At 37.6% G+C, this 13,772-nt stretch overlaps 1 protein-coding gene across 7 annotated transcripts in view; it reads left to right on the forward strand.

Moving 5' to 3' along the window:
• Window positions 1–898: 898 nt before the first annotated feature.
• Window positions 899–13,772, forward strand: part of ADCY1 (adenylate cyclase 1) — a 451,138-nt gene continuing 438,264 nt past the window's right edge. For 6 of the 7 annotated variants that reach the window (XM_039353930.1, XM_039353932.1, XM_039353931.1 and 3 more), the window contains exon 1: window positions 899–2,434. In XM_039353930.1, the coding sequence (XP_039209864.1) occupies window positions 1,661–2,434 (774 nt within the window). In that variant the 5' untranslated portion in view covers window positions 899–1,660. Of the gene's footprint in view, window positions 2,435–8,227; window positions 8,407–13,772 lie in introns of those variants that run through there. The other variant, XM_039353933.1, reaches the window with a different exon arrangement.

Below are 13,772 nucleotides of genomic sequence, written 5' to 3' on the forward strand. Positions count from 1 at the left end.
TAGTTAACAGCTACCCAAGCGGCAGCAGCAATCTCATTACTTAGCAGCTGAGGTGCTTGCCATTTGAACAGAGATTGTCTTTGTCCTGTTCTACTGTGTGGCACTAACAAACGCCTAGGGAACCCAAAAGCAACCTAACAAAATGGTAACTGCAGATCTTTGTGTATGCGCACACACCCGGATCTCGAAAATCTGAAAACGGCTAGATTGCTGAAAGGCTTATTCTCGTTCGCCAAAAGAAGCCATTCCGTCGTAAAAAATGCTCCTTTGAGTATACTGTTTTGAAGAATTCCTCTCTTTCAGAATGTTTAAATGTTATAAATACACTTATCCCTCCTAGTTAGACTGAGAAACTAATGAAATTCGTTTTTCAGGTAAATTTTAAATGGCAATGGGTTCAGTGATCTCAAGCGTCATCCGAGCTAACTTTTATAAAAGAAATAGTGCTAACAAACCAGCTCACCCACCCGCGAATATGCTACTAGATTCCTCTCTCCACTTGCCATTTTCCTCTCCCTGGTGTACTGCAGCTCGTTTGCTGCCGATAACTGCATGCACTACCAGATGTCCATTCTAATCTGTTGTCAGGAAGGCGTGACACAAAGTTTAAAAAAAAAAAAACCTTTCACGCATTTTGATCAGTGAAAGGGAATAAGAGCAGGAATACACGTGATGGAGAAATGGAGGAAGACCAAGAATTAGGAGAAAGCTAGAAGTGGGGGAGGTGAGAGCATGAAACTTGGACACGATCCCGTTAAAACCTCAAACGGACATTTCTCCTCCCCCCCCCCCCCCGCAATTCACTAAGATTGGGCAATGCGCCTGGTTTCTTAACCAAAACTGTGCGCAGGCGCAGGACGTTTCCTCAGTTAAAATGCTTTTGGACGTAGAAAGGGGATCACCCTGTCTTCCCTTATCTCGATATTTCCCTCACTTTTTTTCTCTCCCTTGCTCTGGCTCTGTCGCTTTTGGAATCATCTTAATTTACCTTATATTCGGAAGATTTTTTTTATTACGTTACTGGTGGGAGGGTTGAGCTCTTATTGCTTGGTCTTATTCCCTAGGAACCAGCATGATTGTGTCCCTCCTACTACAGTATCTTCCAAATTGCCGCCTCTGATCAAACCAGCCTGTGGATCGAGTCTTTTGCCCATCCTCGTTTTTTGTCTTTCAGCCGTTTCTCTTTTTTGCTGGCTTTCCTGTCTTCGGACGAAGCCATTCGGGGATTGTAGCCCCTGCAAGCTGCAGCCTAGGAAAGCCGAGTGTGCAGGGCGAGAAGCTATTAGTTATGTAGCGTGAGCAGGGAACACCTCGCATTGAATTAGAAGCGGCGGTAGCGGCATTCCAGAGCCGAGTGAGAGTGACTTTGCGCCCCCGAAAGTCGCTCTGAGGCCATCTGAAAAGCGATCCTCTCCGGCGATTGCTGTTGCGCGCGGCGGCGGCTCGGTGGGTGGGTTGCATTCGGGGATTGCTCTCTTTTAGGTTGGCTTTCAGTGTCTAGAACCGCTCTTGCTCGCCACCACCCCTACCGCTTTCCCGCGTTCTCAAAAAAGCAGCCACCGCCCCCTTCCCGTCCCTCTTTCCCGGATTTCTTTCCTGGGCTAAGCTACTGGAGCGACAGTGGCCGAAGCAGCGGAGGAGCTTTCCCTCCGCAGGATTTATGAATGGCCCTGACATGGAGGAAATGCCGTTTCAGAAAGTCAAGAAGAGCAAAAAGACGAGGAAGAAAAAATGTTGCCGCCGCCGCTGCCGCTGCTGTTGTTGCTGCTGCTCCTTCACACCCGGCCCGCCGTTGGCAACGCAGCCGCCGCCCCCAGTACCTCCATCGGCTGCAGGCAATAGTAGCAACGCTTCCGGAGCTGCGGTCGCGGCAGTGAGAACAGTCGGAGTGGGTCCCCCGGTACCCTTCCTGGATGGCGTCGCCTGTGAGGACCAGTTCGACTGCAAGGAACTGGAATCGCTCTTCCAGAATTATAATCTGAAACTGGAGCAGACGTCCACACTCAAAGCTCTGGCCGTGCTGATAGCGCTGACGGCCAGTCTGGCGCTGCTGGAGTTGCTTTCGGGCCCCAGGCTGACTATTTCCAAGGGCTCCCATCCGGTACACTGTATCATCTTCCTCTCCCTCTTCATCGTCACCAATGTTAAGTACCTGCAAGTCACACAGCTGCAGCAGATAGTGAAGCTCAGCTTGCTTTTCAGCTTTACCTTCGCCTTCCTTTGCTGCCCTTTCTCAGTGGGCGCCTATGGCATGGAGCCACCCAGCGCCCCCGAGCAGGGTATGTGGCAGCTCATGCTGGTCATCTTCGTCTCCTACTCCCTATTGCCCGTCCGCACTCTCCTGGCCGTTGTCTTCGGTTTGATAGTGTCTGTCTCACATCTCATAGTAACTGCCACTTCAGTCAGTGCCAAGAGACAGCCCCTCTGGAAGACGGTGAGTAGGTCTTCTCCAAACAGGTCCTCACCTGGTTGTGCTTCAGTCTTCAAGAGGGGGAAGTGGGAAAATGCTAAGAAATATTCACAGTACAGTGTCTTCTTAGGGACTAATAAGAATTAGGACAAAACTAGCTGAATCTGTTTTTTAAAAATTATAAGTGTACAATATTTAAAATAAGTGGATTTCTGGTTTCATTTTCAAGATTCTCACGAATGCAAACAATATTTGCAATCGTACTATTCTATTATACAAGTAGCAAATTTATTTTTGAAAGATTGACAAATGTTTTGAAAATCTCTCGAACCAAAAGGCTTGGAATTGCAACATGATTTGCTGTTTATGATGTGAAGTGTATGTTTTTTGGATATTGGATGCATGTGAAATTGCTTCTCTTACAGGTTAGAGCATAATATCTATTGAGGATATCTGGTAGAAGTAAAGGGTAGGGTTGGTATCGGCATGAGTTTAATGGTATGAATAACTGATCTAGATGTCTCAATAAGTGTATATACTATTTGTTTTCTGGAACATAAAGGATGTTTAACTGATATTCTGAAGTATATCTTTCTCTGAATATATGTGCAACCATTATCACATACCTAATTTGGGGATATTTTAAATAAGAAAAAGGGTTAGAATAGGATAGGGTGGATGGATCATTATCTTTTCTTCTGTTCAATTATGCCTAATTCTCAGAAACTGTATGAGCTGCAGTTTTATGGGCAAGGGTTTTCAGAAGTGGTTTGCCATTGCCTCTTTCCTAGGGCTGAAAGAAAATGACAGGCCCAAGGTCACCCAGTTTTGTACTTAAGAATTAGAATTCATGTTCTCCCAGATTCTAATCTGATGCCTTAACCACTACACCAAAGTGACTATATTTTATCTATTACATGGTCATAAAATAGTAAGTTGTAGCATTTGAGGTGATTCTACTTGGAAAAAATTAATTTGATTAGTATTAAGCAACCTTCCTGAATGTTTTGAGACTATTATGAAATACAGGAGAGTATAACCTTGCATTTTGTGATCAACTCTACTTCAGTATACCTAGAGATCATCCAGCTGACTTTGTGTCTAAGGCAGGTCTAGAATTCATGATCTTCCAGCTTCTATCCAGATGCCTTATAACCCAAGGGATACAAGAAAATTTGAATTAGGTTATCTGTGGTTTGACAGTGAGGAATTAATAATGATGGAAATTGTTTTTTATGAAAACATTAGAAGGGCAAACCATTAATTTTATTACTATTCAGTATTTGAAAGGAATTGTATATGTGTATTGTGTGTGTATGTGTGTGCGTGTGAATGTATGTGTATACACACATATACATACATGCAGTATACACACATATACATACATGCATATACAGACATACATACATACCATCCCGTTCCTCAGTTTCCTGATATTTTCTTCCCCCTTTTGTTCCTTACCTCAATCAGAAAATCCTTCCACCTGCCTGAGATCTTTCTATTGGATCCTTCTTATTGGCAGCAGATTTTTCTTTATCTATGTATAATATCATTCTGTTTAACTTCTTAAGACGTTTTCTTTTCTGAATTATTTGCACAAAAAGCTGCTCTACACCATCTTTATGAATGTGATATTGCTATTTCTCCTCCCACTGCCTCACAAAAAGCTATTTATAGTCCTTCAGGGCTTCCTCAGGTGTCTACAGATTTACACACTTGTACTGAGAATAAAGAAAAATAATAGGGATGGTTTGCACACTTGAGTTTTCTGAATCAGTATATCAACAAGGCTAATTTCCATATATAATTCTGTTTTGAACCTAAGTTGAAAGAGCTTAAAGAAAGATGGGGATCTATTTACTGTTGGGTTTGACAACGTACAGGTTGTTTTTTTAAGAGAGAATAGCTATTTGGTTTAGGAGAATCTATTTTGATCAGAATATAATACAAAAGGAAACAACCTTTTATTGTGCTTTCTGAGATTGTTTTCCTTGACTGAATAGCTTGTCGTGACATACAAACATAAACACCCTCTGCCACACACATCAACACAACCCACAAACATAGGAGAGAGGGAGAGAGAGGGAGAATAAATTATGATTTGACCAGATAATCTTGTAGTCTATTTTAAGTGCATGATTTAAAGATTCAGTGAAGGAAATATAGGTGGGCAATTGAAATTTAAATAATAATTAAGGACTTTCAAATAAATCACTAGTTTTCAAAGCAATTGTACTATAAAATGTAACAAGAAACACTTAAACATTTCATTTCAAAAGCAAATGAAATCTGATAGCACCTAATATTTTTGAAAAACAGATGCATTGTTTTTCTTTGTTTGACTATAATAAAAAGATAACTATTTCTCTTTCCAGTGTTTCCAGCTAGTATTATTTTGTTAAATAACCAATTAACAATGTTTTGCCTTGTTTCTCCTCCCATCTACTTATTTAGGAAGTAAATGCATCTTCCTTATAATAGACCAATAGTTTTGATTTAATCTTATTTATTCAGAAGAAACTCTACAGAGAAATGGGACTCACTTCTTAGTAAAAAGATTTAAGATTTTTCTAAATCTAAGTCACTATAGCATTGGTTGTGCCATCTTATTTTACATTTAACACATTGCTGCTAAAATGTTTGCATTATATATGGGGTGAATCCTTTTGCTGGATTTTTAGCCCAGTAGACATTTTGTATGTTTCTTTTATATCAGTCTCAACTCTAAGTAAAGATAGCCATAGGGCCAGTCTCAAACCTCTTTTTGGCTAGAGGCACTGAATCCAGTGGATCTAAAACCTGAGGCAAAATCATCTTTAGTTGGCACATTCCAGTGAAATCACCATCATCAGGACATTTTTGTAGCATTTTCTTTAGATGGAACTGGTTCACAAAAACAGGTACATATAACACCTTCACTCCTTTCCTCCAATACTTTTTCTGTTTCTGTTTCTACCTAATTTTTGGTTGGTGGCTATGTGGTTAGATCCTGATTTCAATAGCATTTAGGTAACCTAATTGGATGTAGAATTTCCATATAACAATCATTTCCATTCAAATATACATGGAAATAACCAGGTTTAAATCAATTTAGTTTGCTCATGACAAATGTTTTTTACACAAGGCTTCAAAACTCTTAACTGAGGCTAATGCTTTATGTATATACTGTTTAGCTCCTTCAGAAAGAAAATTTTCATTTTTCTTCGTTTATTATTTATTTATTTATCAAATTTATATTCTGCTTGTCTTGTGGTGCAGTTGCTGCTCATCCCCATTCTGGGATATTAAATTATTTTTGATAATATGAGGTAGCTTAGCTTTAACCAGCTGAAGGAGACGATGCTTTGACATCTATAACATATATGTGGCCAACATGACTATACATTGAGGCACATGGAATGCTGTTATTTGTTATTTAATGTTATTTAATTGTCAGGTGTTTTTATGGAAGTTAAGAACTAAAATGGAAGAATTGTTTAAATAAAACAGCAATTTGTATGTTTTTTTTCCCTTTTACTTTTTACATATGGGAGTGGATATTTGAAAGGAACATTTAATTACCAAACATGGCATCTCAATTTGCATCCAAATAGTCATCCCTGATGCAGTTGAATTAATCTCTTATATATGCTACCAGTGCATTAATAGTACTTCCAGGATTTTAAGGGCTCCCTGACAAAGCATCTCTATGAGACCCTTACTTCCTGAGATTCATGTTGATCTATTGAGAATTCTGTGCAGAGATGAAGTAGATTTTCTTACAGCCAGTATTCCAATAAGTACCACATGCGAAGCCTGTTTAAAATGATTATTTATTCATGCTGCATCTGAAAATGGAATAGAATAGAATAGAGTTGGAAAGGATCTTCTAGTCCATTCCTCTGCTCAAGCAGGAGAACCTATACCATCTCAGACAAGTGTCCAGTCTCTTCTTAAAACCCTCTAGTGATGGAGCACCTACAATTTCTGAAGGCAAGCTGTTCCACCAATTAATTGTCTTCACTTTTAGGAAATTTCTCCTTAATTCCAGGTTGCTTCTTGTCCTGCCTTCTGGTGCTTTGGAGAATAATTTGATCCCCTTTTCTTTGTGGCAGCCCCTCAGATACTGGAAAACTGCCTATGTTACCCCTATTTTTTCTTTTCTTTAGATTAGCCAAACCCAAGTCCTACAGCCGTTCTTCATATGTTTTGGTCTCCAGGCCTTTGATCATCTTAGTTGCTCTTCTCTGAACTTTTTCCAAAGTACTTTTTGTAGTATGGTGACCAAAATTGGTTTCAGTATTCCAGGTGTGGTCTTACTAGGATTTTATAAAGCAGTACTAATACTTTATGTGATTTTGATTCTATGCCTCTGTTTTTACAACAAAGTATTGTATTAGTTTTTTCGGCTGCTGCCACACACTGCTGGTTCATGTTTAAGTGATCATCCACTAGCAGTAGGTTGTGGTCTATTTTGTCAAATACCTTGCTGAAGTCTAAGTATACTATGTCCAGAGCCGCTGGTTTACTAATTTAATCACTTTGTGAAATAAGATTTGCTTGGCATGATCTATTTTTAACAAACCCGTGCTTGCTTTTAGTTATAACTTTGTTTCTAGATGTTCACAGATCTATTTTTTTATTATCTTTTCCAGGATACTCTCAGGTATTGATATCAGGTGGATCTGTATTTTCCTGGGTCTGTTTTTCCCCTCTTTTTGAAGATGGGAACCACATCAGCTGTTTTCCATTCCTCAGGTATTTCCCCAGTGTCCCAGGATTTTTGAAAGATATGGTACAATGGTTCTGAGATATCATCTGCCAGTTTCTTCAGAACTCTGGGATGTAATCCATCAGATCTCTGTGATTTATATTCATCAAGATCAGATAGGTGTTCTCTAACCATTTTCTTGCTTATTGTAGTTTTAATTTCTAGTCTGTCTTTTATAGTTTTTGGTAGGTTGGGCTAGTTTCTTTTTGCACGGAGACTGAGCCTTTGCTTTCTTGACTTCATCTTTGCAGATTCGGGCTATCTGCTGATATTCTACCTTAGTTATATGTCCCTCTTTCCATTTTTTTGTACTTATCCTTTTTGTCTTTCAGTTTATCAGAGAGGTCATTGTGCAACCATGCTGGTTTCATCTTGGACTTCTTGTTTTTCTTTTTCAGTGATATTGTGTTGGACTGGGCTTTTATCATTATATTTTTCAGAGTTTCCCCATACTTCTTGAGTTGTTTTTCCTTTTAGGATTTTTATCCATAGAATTTTTCTTAGATTCTCTCTGAGTTTGTTAAAATCAGCTAGATGTCTATGAAGATTCTCAGTCATCCAGATCATAGTTATCCCAAAGATGCTTTGTCATGAGGCAATGGACTTTTTTGTTTTTCTTTGAAGACATTTTGCTTCTCATTCAATAAGCTTCTTCAGCTCTGACTGGATGGTGGGGAATAGAAAGATTTATACTCCTTGCAGACAGCTGGTCATTTGCATTCTTTTACCAAGCCATTAGTGCTACCTAGAGGCTTATCTGTGTCTTCAGGGTCACCTGAATAGTGCACATGTGTTTTAGTTTTTGTTTTTGAGACTCCAAGATAAAATAAAGAAAAAATATTATTTATTATTTTATCATAGAAAATAAAATACAAAACAGTAAAGCATACAAACAAAATGAAACAAAACAAAAGCATACATTTTGTACAAAATAGTGTACAAAAAAGAGGAAAAGGTGGTCAATTAAATTTAACATTAACATGTAGGCTGGGTGCTAAAAGAAAAGAAAAAGCATCAACAGGTTGATCTAAAGATTATACTATACTAATCTTCAAATCCCTCTGTTACCCATCTGTTATTATATTTAGCCAAGATTCAATCCGTAGTTTGGTTCTCGACTGCTGTGGCCTTTCCAGAAGGCTTCTGACTGTGAAATGCAGGCTGAAGCTCCATTCTTGGCTGCAGAATGAAACTTCTCCTTCAGCCGCAGAAATGGGCTGGCTGGGTGGGACTATCGGTGCAGGAGGTGAGTGGAAAAGATACCCCCAAAAAATAAGACCTAGTGCCTCTTTTGGAGGCAAATAAAATAAAATAAAATAAGGGTCTTATTTTGGGGGAAACACAATATCAGAGTTAAAGATGTTAAAAATATACAGATTGGAATGGATGAGACAGACACAAGGTTAGGCCTTCTCAGCCAAAATTTTACTGTTTTTGATTTGAAACAGAAGGAAGTTTTTCTGTGCCTCAGGAATTCTGGAACAAATTTGCAACTTAATTGATGTAATTGAAACAGAAATGACTAGATGGTTTAATGATGAGAAAGTAGACTTCTCTAAAGAAATAGACAAGATTTACCGAATAAATTCAGCATATGTGGCCAGACGTCAACTGCTAAGAGACAGTATGATCCAATTTATAAAAAAAATCTAGTAAGAGCAAATAATTCAGAAACATTACCACCAGAGATTTAATATTTGTGGAAAAGAAGTGCAAATATTCAAAGAAATTCCAATTAGAATATTAAGGAAACACAAAGAATATTTTTTTCCTGACAGATCTCCTGAAACAAAATAATATTCCCTCTCTCTGGAATAAGCTGGAAGAGGTTATCTTTAAAAATCAATGTTATAGACTAAATTCAGTCCTTAAAGCACAAGACTTTTTGGAAAAACATGGATTGGAACAATACTATTTTTCAAAAGATAAAGATCAGAAAGAAAAAGATAAAAAGAGATTTGACACTTATCAAGGACAGTGATGTGATGGGAGCCTCAGCTGGAATCCCTGGAACTTTCTCTTCATAACAGATGGATTTCAAGATTTTAGCATGGAATGTCAATGGGACAAATACCCCAGAAAAGAGAAAAAAGTTATTATTTGAAAAATGTGAACCATGGTATAATTATGTTTGCAAGAAACTCATATTAAAGAGATTGATAAAAAGTATTTAACAAGTAACATTTTGGGTTTATTTATTTATGTTAACTCAAAAAAATTAATGTAATTTTGTATATAAAACCTCAACTACATCCACATTTATTGTTTGCTGATGATTAAGGCAAGTATATAATTGTGCAAATTAAATTATGGGAAATAACATTTGTTGCGGTGGGATTACACACTCCACATTAAGAAAAAGCCAATTTTAAAAACATCTGAACACTTAGTCTCCTATTTTTTTCAGTATTTGTATGTTATTGGAGAGTACATGGGGTAGTAACTCCACAACTAGACAAATCCGTTAATAAAGGAATTAAAGAAACACAAGGGAAACTGCCCCCCAATTTTTTTGAGCTGACAGATACTTTAGGTTTGATCGATGTTTGGAGGTGTAAAAATGACTTTACCTTCTTTTCAGAGAGATAACAAATCATTTTCTAGAATTGATATAATTTGAATTACAAAAAATCTGCTTCACAAAGCAACTAAAGCTGTTATTCTTCCAAGAAAATTGTTCTTAAAAGGCATGTGAACTTATTGGATATCATCTACTCAGAATCGTGGAAGTGAAATCAAAGTAGCATCATTGCTAGATTATTACAGTTTGAATATCCTTGTGGATTCAGTTTGATGCTTCCTACCAAATGAACGTAACCAAGAAAATTGAATTATGCAATGGAAGTTAAACAACATTTACATTTCAAGGGGAAAAATGTCCATCACTATACACCATAACTTTTCAAATGTTCTGTTTGAAATTTTAACACATTTAAGTATATATGCTGTCATGCCAAGTAGTTTTATCAGTGCATAATTTTTAAAATCTAAACTGAATGTTTAATATTAATTATGAGTTCTCCTTATGTCCCTACTCATAATTCCATATCATTCTACCCATTCTATTGGTGTATCTGTACTAACTGATCAATATATTTAGAACAGGATTCTTATTTTTATTGTTGAATTTGAAGCTGATTGTTAATGTGATTCCCAAAATACTATACCCAGAATGGCATGCAATATTTTATTGTTAGTCTGACCAATGGATAGTGGAGAAAAAGCTTGTATAGAATTGATTTTGGCACAATAGTCCAATTAGTATTTACTGGACTGCCAAGTCCTTCTGATTTCAGTGAGTATTCCTTCTTCCTGGTACTTTCCCCATAACAGTAACAGTGTTATTCGCATTGGACTTGGAGAAACTGACTGGCCCAAAGTCACTCAGCTGCCTTTCATGCCTAAAGCGGGACTAGAACTCACAATCTCCTGGTTTCTAGACTAGTGCCTTAGCCACATATTAATTGTTTTGACTTGAAAATCCCATTACTTCACTAAATGTATTTTAGGAAGTATCATCTACAGATAATGTGCTTCAATAATTCATTTACCGGATGCTCTGCCTTTTATAGCACAACTCACTAAATATTTGTTCCAAATATTATTCTTTATTTAAAATAATAATTTTATAAACATTACATTGTACAGATAAAACTAATACAAAGTATAAAATTAAAAAGAAAAAAATAAGAGAAAAAGTAGTAGCTGCCTCCTTTGTCCCAACAAATATAAACAACTTTAACAACTGAACACCATATCTTAAAATAGAGCAAATAATCTCTTCATTTCGTATTTCACCTCATTCTCTATAAGCAAATCTTTAAATACTCATTATTCAGTTCTAAAGTTTATTCTGTCAAACTTATTTTTCCAATTTAAATAAATTAGTTTTAGGTTACAATCTTACTGAGAAAAGTTTGGCTGGATGTAGAAAAACTTTAGCATTTAATTGACTGGAGAAAGACTGGAGAAAAGAATTCATAATTATTTACACATTTGCAATTGGCAAATGAAGGTATTTTATTGCAAAGGTGTTTCCTAGTTTGCATTTATCATAGCACTTGGCACACCTAATTGATGTTGGCTAATCTCAAAACAGCCAAATAGACTCCCATCCAAAGCAGGTGTAAATTATTTACATATTGTTACTAAGAAAGCAAGTTGAAGGAGGCTTAACTTTTTTTCCTGGTTCATACTCTCTTGCATTTTAAGTTATTCTTTTTTGAATTTTAGGCTAATTTTGACCTACGTTTGAACACTCTGTTCTATTCTTCTAAATAATTCCTGATAATTAAACCATGAAGCTCTCTTTAGGAACTACAGATTCTGAGTATTAAGAAGTAAGAAAAATGAAACTTGTTAAACACTTACATGTTACAAATATAAATTCCTATCCTTTATATTGGTTTTCTTTACAGTTTCATTACAACATAGCATCTAGTGTCTGCAGTATGCCTGGCCCAAGATTACTAATTAATTGTTTATAGTTTGCAGTGATTTATAGCAAATACAGTATAATAGACTTCCTATTTCTTGACTGAATTAATTACCACAAGGCTCCGTCTTAGGCCCAGTACTCTTCAATATCTTCATTAATGACTTAGATGAGGGGATAGAAGGGAAACTCATCAAATTTGCAGATGACACTAAACTGGCAGGAATAGCCAACACTCCAGAAGACAAGCTCAGGATCCAAAAAGATCTTGACAAACTAGAACAATGAGCTCTACCCAACAAAATGAGTTTTAATGTGGAGAAAAGCAAAGTTTTACATTTAGGCAGGAAGAATCAAAGATATAAGTACAGATTAGGTGAGACCTGGCTCAAAAATAACTGTGAGATGGATCTTGGAATCCTAGTGGACTCTTCACACCTTTTTTGTTTTCCCTTCTTCTACTGTTGTCCCCTACTATTTACTTTTGTATTTTCACATTTTATGTTATAAATGAATAAAATTTAATAATAATAATAATAAAGAATCAAGATCACGTGATGTATTAGTACTGCTTTATAAAACCCTAGTGAGACCACACTTGGAATACTGCAACCAATTTTGGTCACCATATTACAAAAAAGATGTTGACTCCTTGGAAAAAGTCCAGAGAAGAGCAACTAAGACGATCAAGGCCTGGAGACTAAAACATATGAAGAACTCCTGCTGGATTTGGATTTGGCTGGTTTAAAGAAAAGAAGAAATAGGGGTGACATGATAGCAGTATTCTAGTATTTGAGAGGGTGCCACAAAGAAGAAGTGGTCAAATTATTCTCCAAAGCACTAGAGGGCAGAACAAGAAACAATGGTTGGAAACTGACCAAAGAGAGCAGCAACCTGGAATTAAGGAGAAACTTCTGACAATGAGGACAATTAATCAGTGAAACTGGAGGCATTTTAGGAAGAGACTGGAAGTCACTTGTCTCAGATGGTATAGGTTTTCCTGCTTGAGCCAGGGGGCTGGACTAGAATACCTCCAAAGTCCTTTCCAGCTTCTATCCTATCCTATCCTATCCTATCCTATCCTATCCTATCCTATCCTATCCTATCCTATCCTATTCTATTCTATCCCCCTATTATAGCAAAAACATTTTCAGTCATCTGTAATTGCACTTGTGATGCTTTCTAAAAAGACTGAAGTAATTATCCATGGACATAAAGTTAAAAAATAAAGGTATTATTAATAAACACTGAAAGCATTGTTTCAAATATATACAAGTGTAACACAGCTGACTGTTGAGAGAACAGCTATATATAGGCAGTGCTGACTCTCTTTTCTGGTAGAGCTGAAAGCAAACCTTGTATTTATAACAGTTACTGTATAGCAGTGGTTGCAAACCTATGGCACGCATGCCAGAGGCAGCACTCAGAGCCCTCTCTGTGGGCACCCGTGCCGTTGCTCCAGCACCGCCTCCCCCACAGCCCATTCCTCACCAGCAGCCTCCCCAGAGGAGAATCACCCCCGAGCATGGCCCATGCAGAGCAGCACAGCCAATGACATGGCAGCTGGGCAGCGGGGACAAGATTCCGCCATCACGCCCCGTTGTGTGCAGTTGATGCTGTGGGGTGTGGGTGGAGGGGGGTTGCCATGGTGCTGCTGGGCCACTTGGGTGATCTGCGGCAGGCCATGGAGGCGGTGGGTGGCCCTATGGGTGGGCACGGGACATGGGGGGTGGAGTGATGGGCGGGGCAGGGCCAAGTTTTGGGCACTCAGTCTCTAAAAGGTTTGCCATCACTGCTGTATAGCATAATACCAAATAATATCATCTTGATATCAAGAAGGTTTGTTGTGAGTAATTTGTGGTGTAGACCAAAAACATTCCAAAAAGGTATTATAGTTTTTGATGTTATGTGACATTAGCATTTGTTCTAACCTACCCTGGGTATGTTATTTAGCATTAAGTGGGAGCAGTATAAACTTTAGAAATAAATAAAATAGAAAAAAATAAAAGCGAATCGCTGTGTTTTCAACCACCCCATTTCCTCGCAGAAGGAGCTCCCCATCTTCTCAAGATCTCTGTTCAGATAAAAAGTGTTTGAATGTTTGATCATTAAGACAATATATGATAAATAAACAGCAAAAGTAATTGTCAATGGGGACTATACAGAGAACTTTAATA

The sequence above is a fragment of the Crotalus tigris genome, unplaced genomic scaffold (assembly GCF_016545835.1).
Source record: "Crotalus tigris isolate CLP2741 ecotype Arizona unplaced genomic scaffold, ASM1654583v1 scf7180000018540.1288718, whole genome shotgun sequence".
NCBI classification, from domain to species: Eukaryota; Metazoa; Chordata; class Lepidosauria; order Squamata; family Viperidae; genus Crotalus; species Crotalus tigris.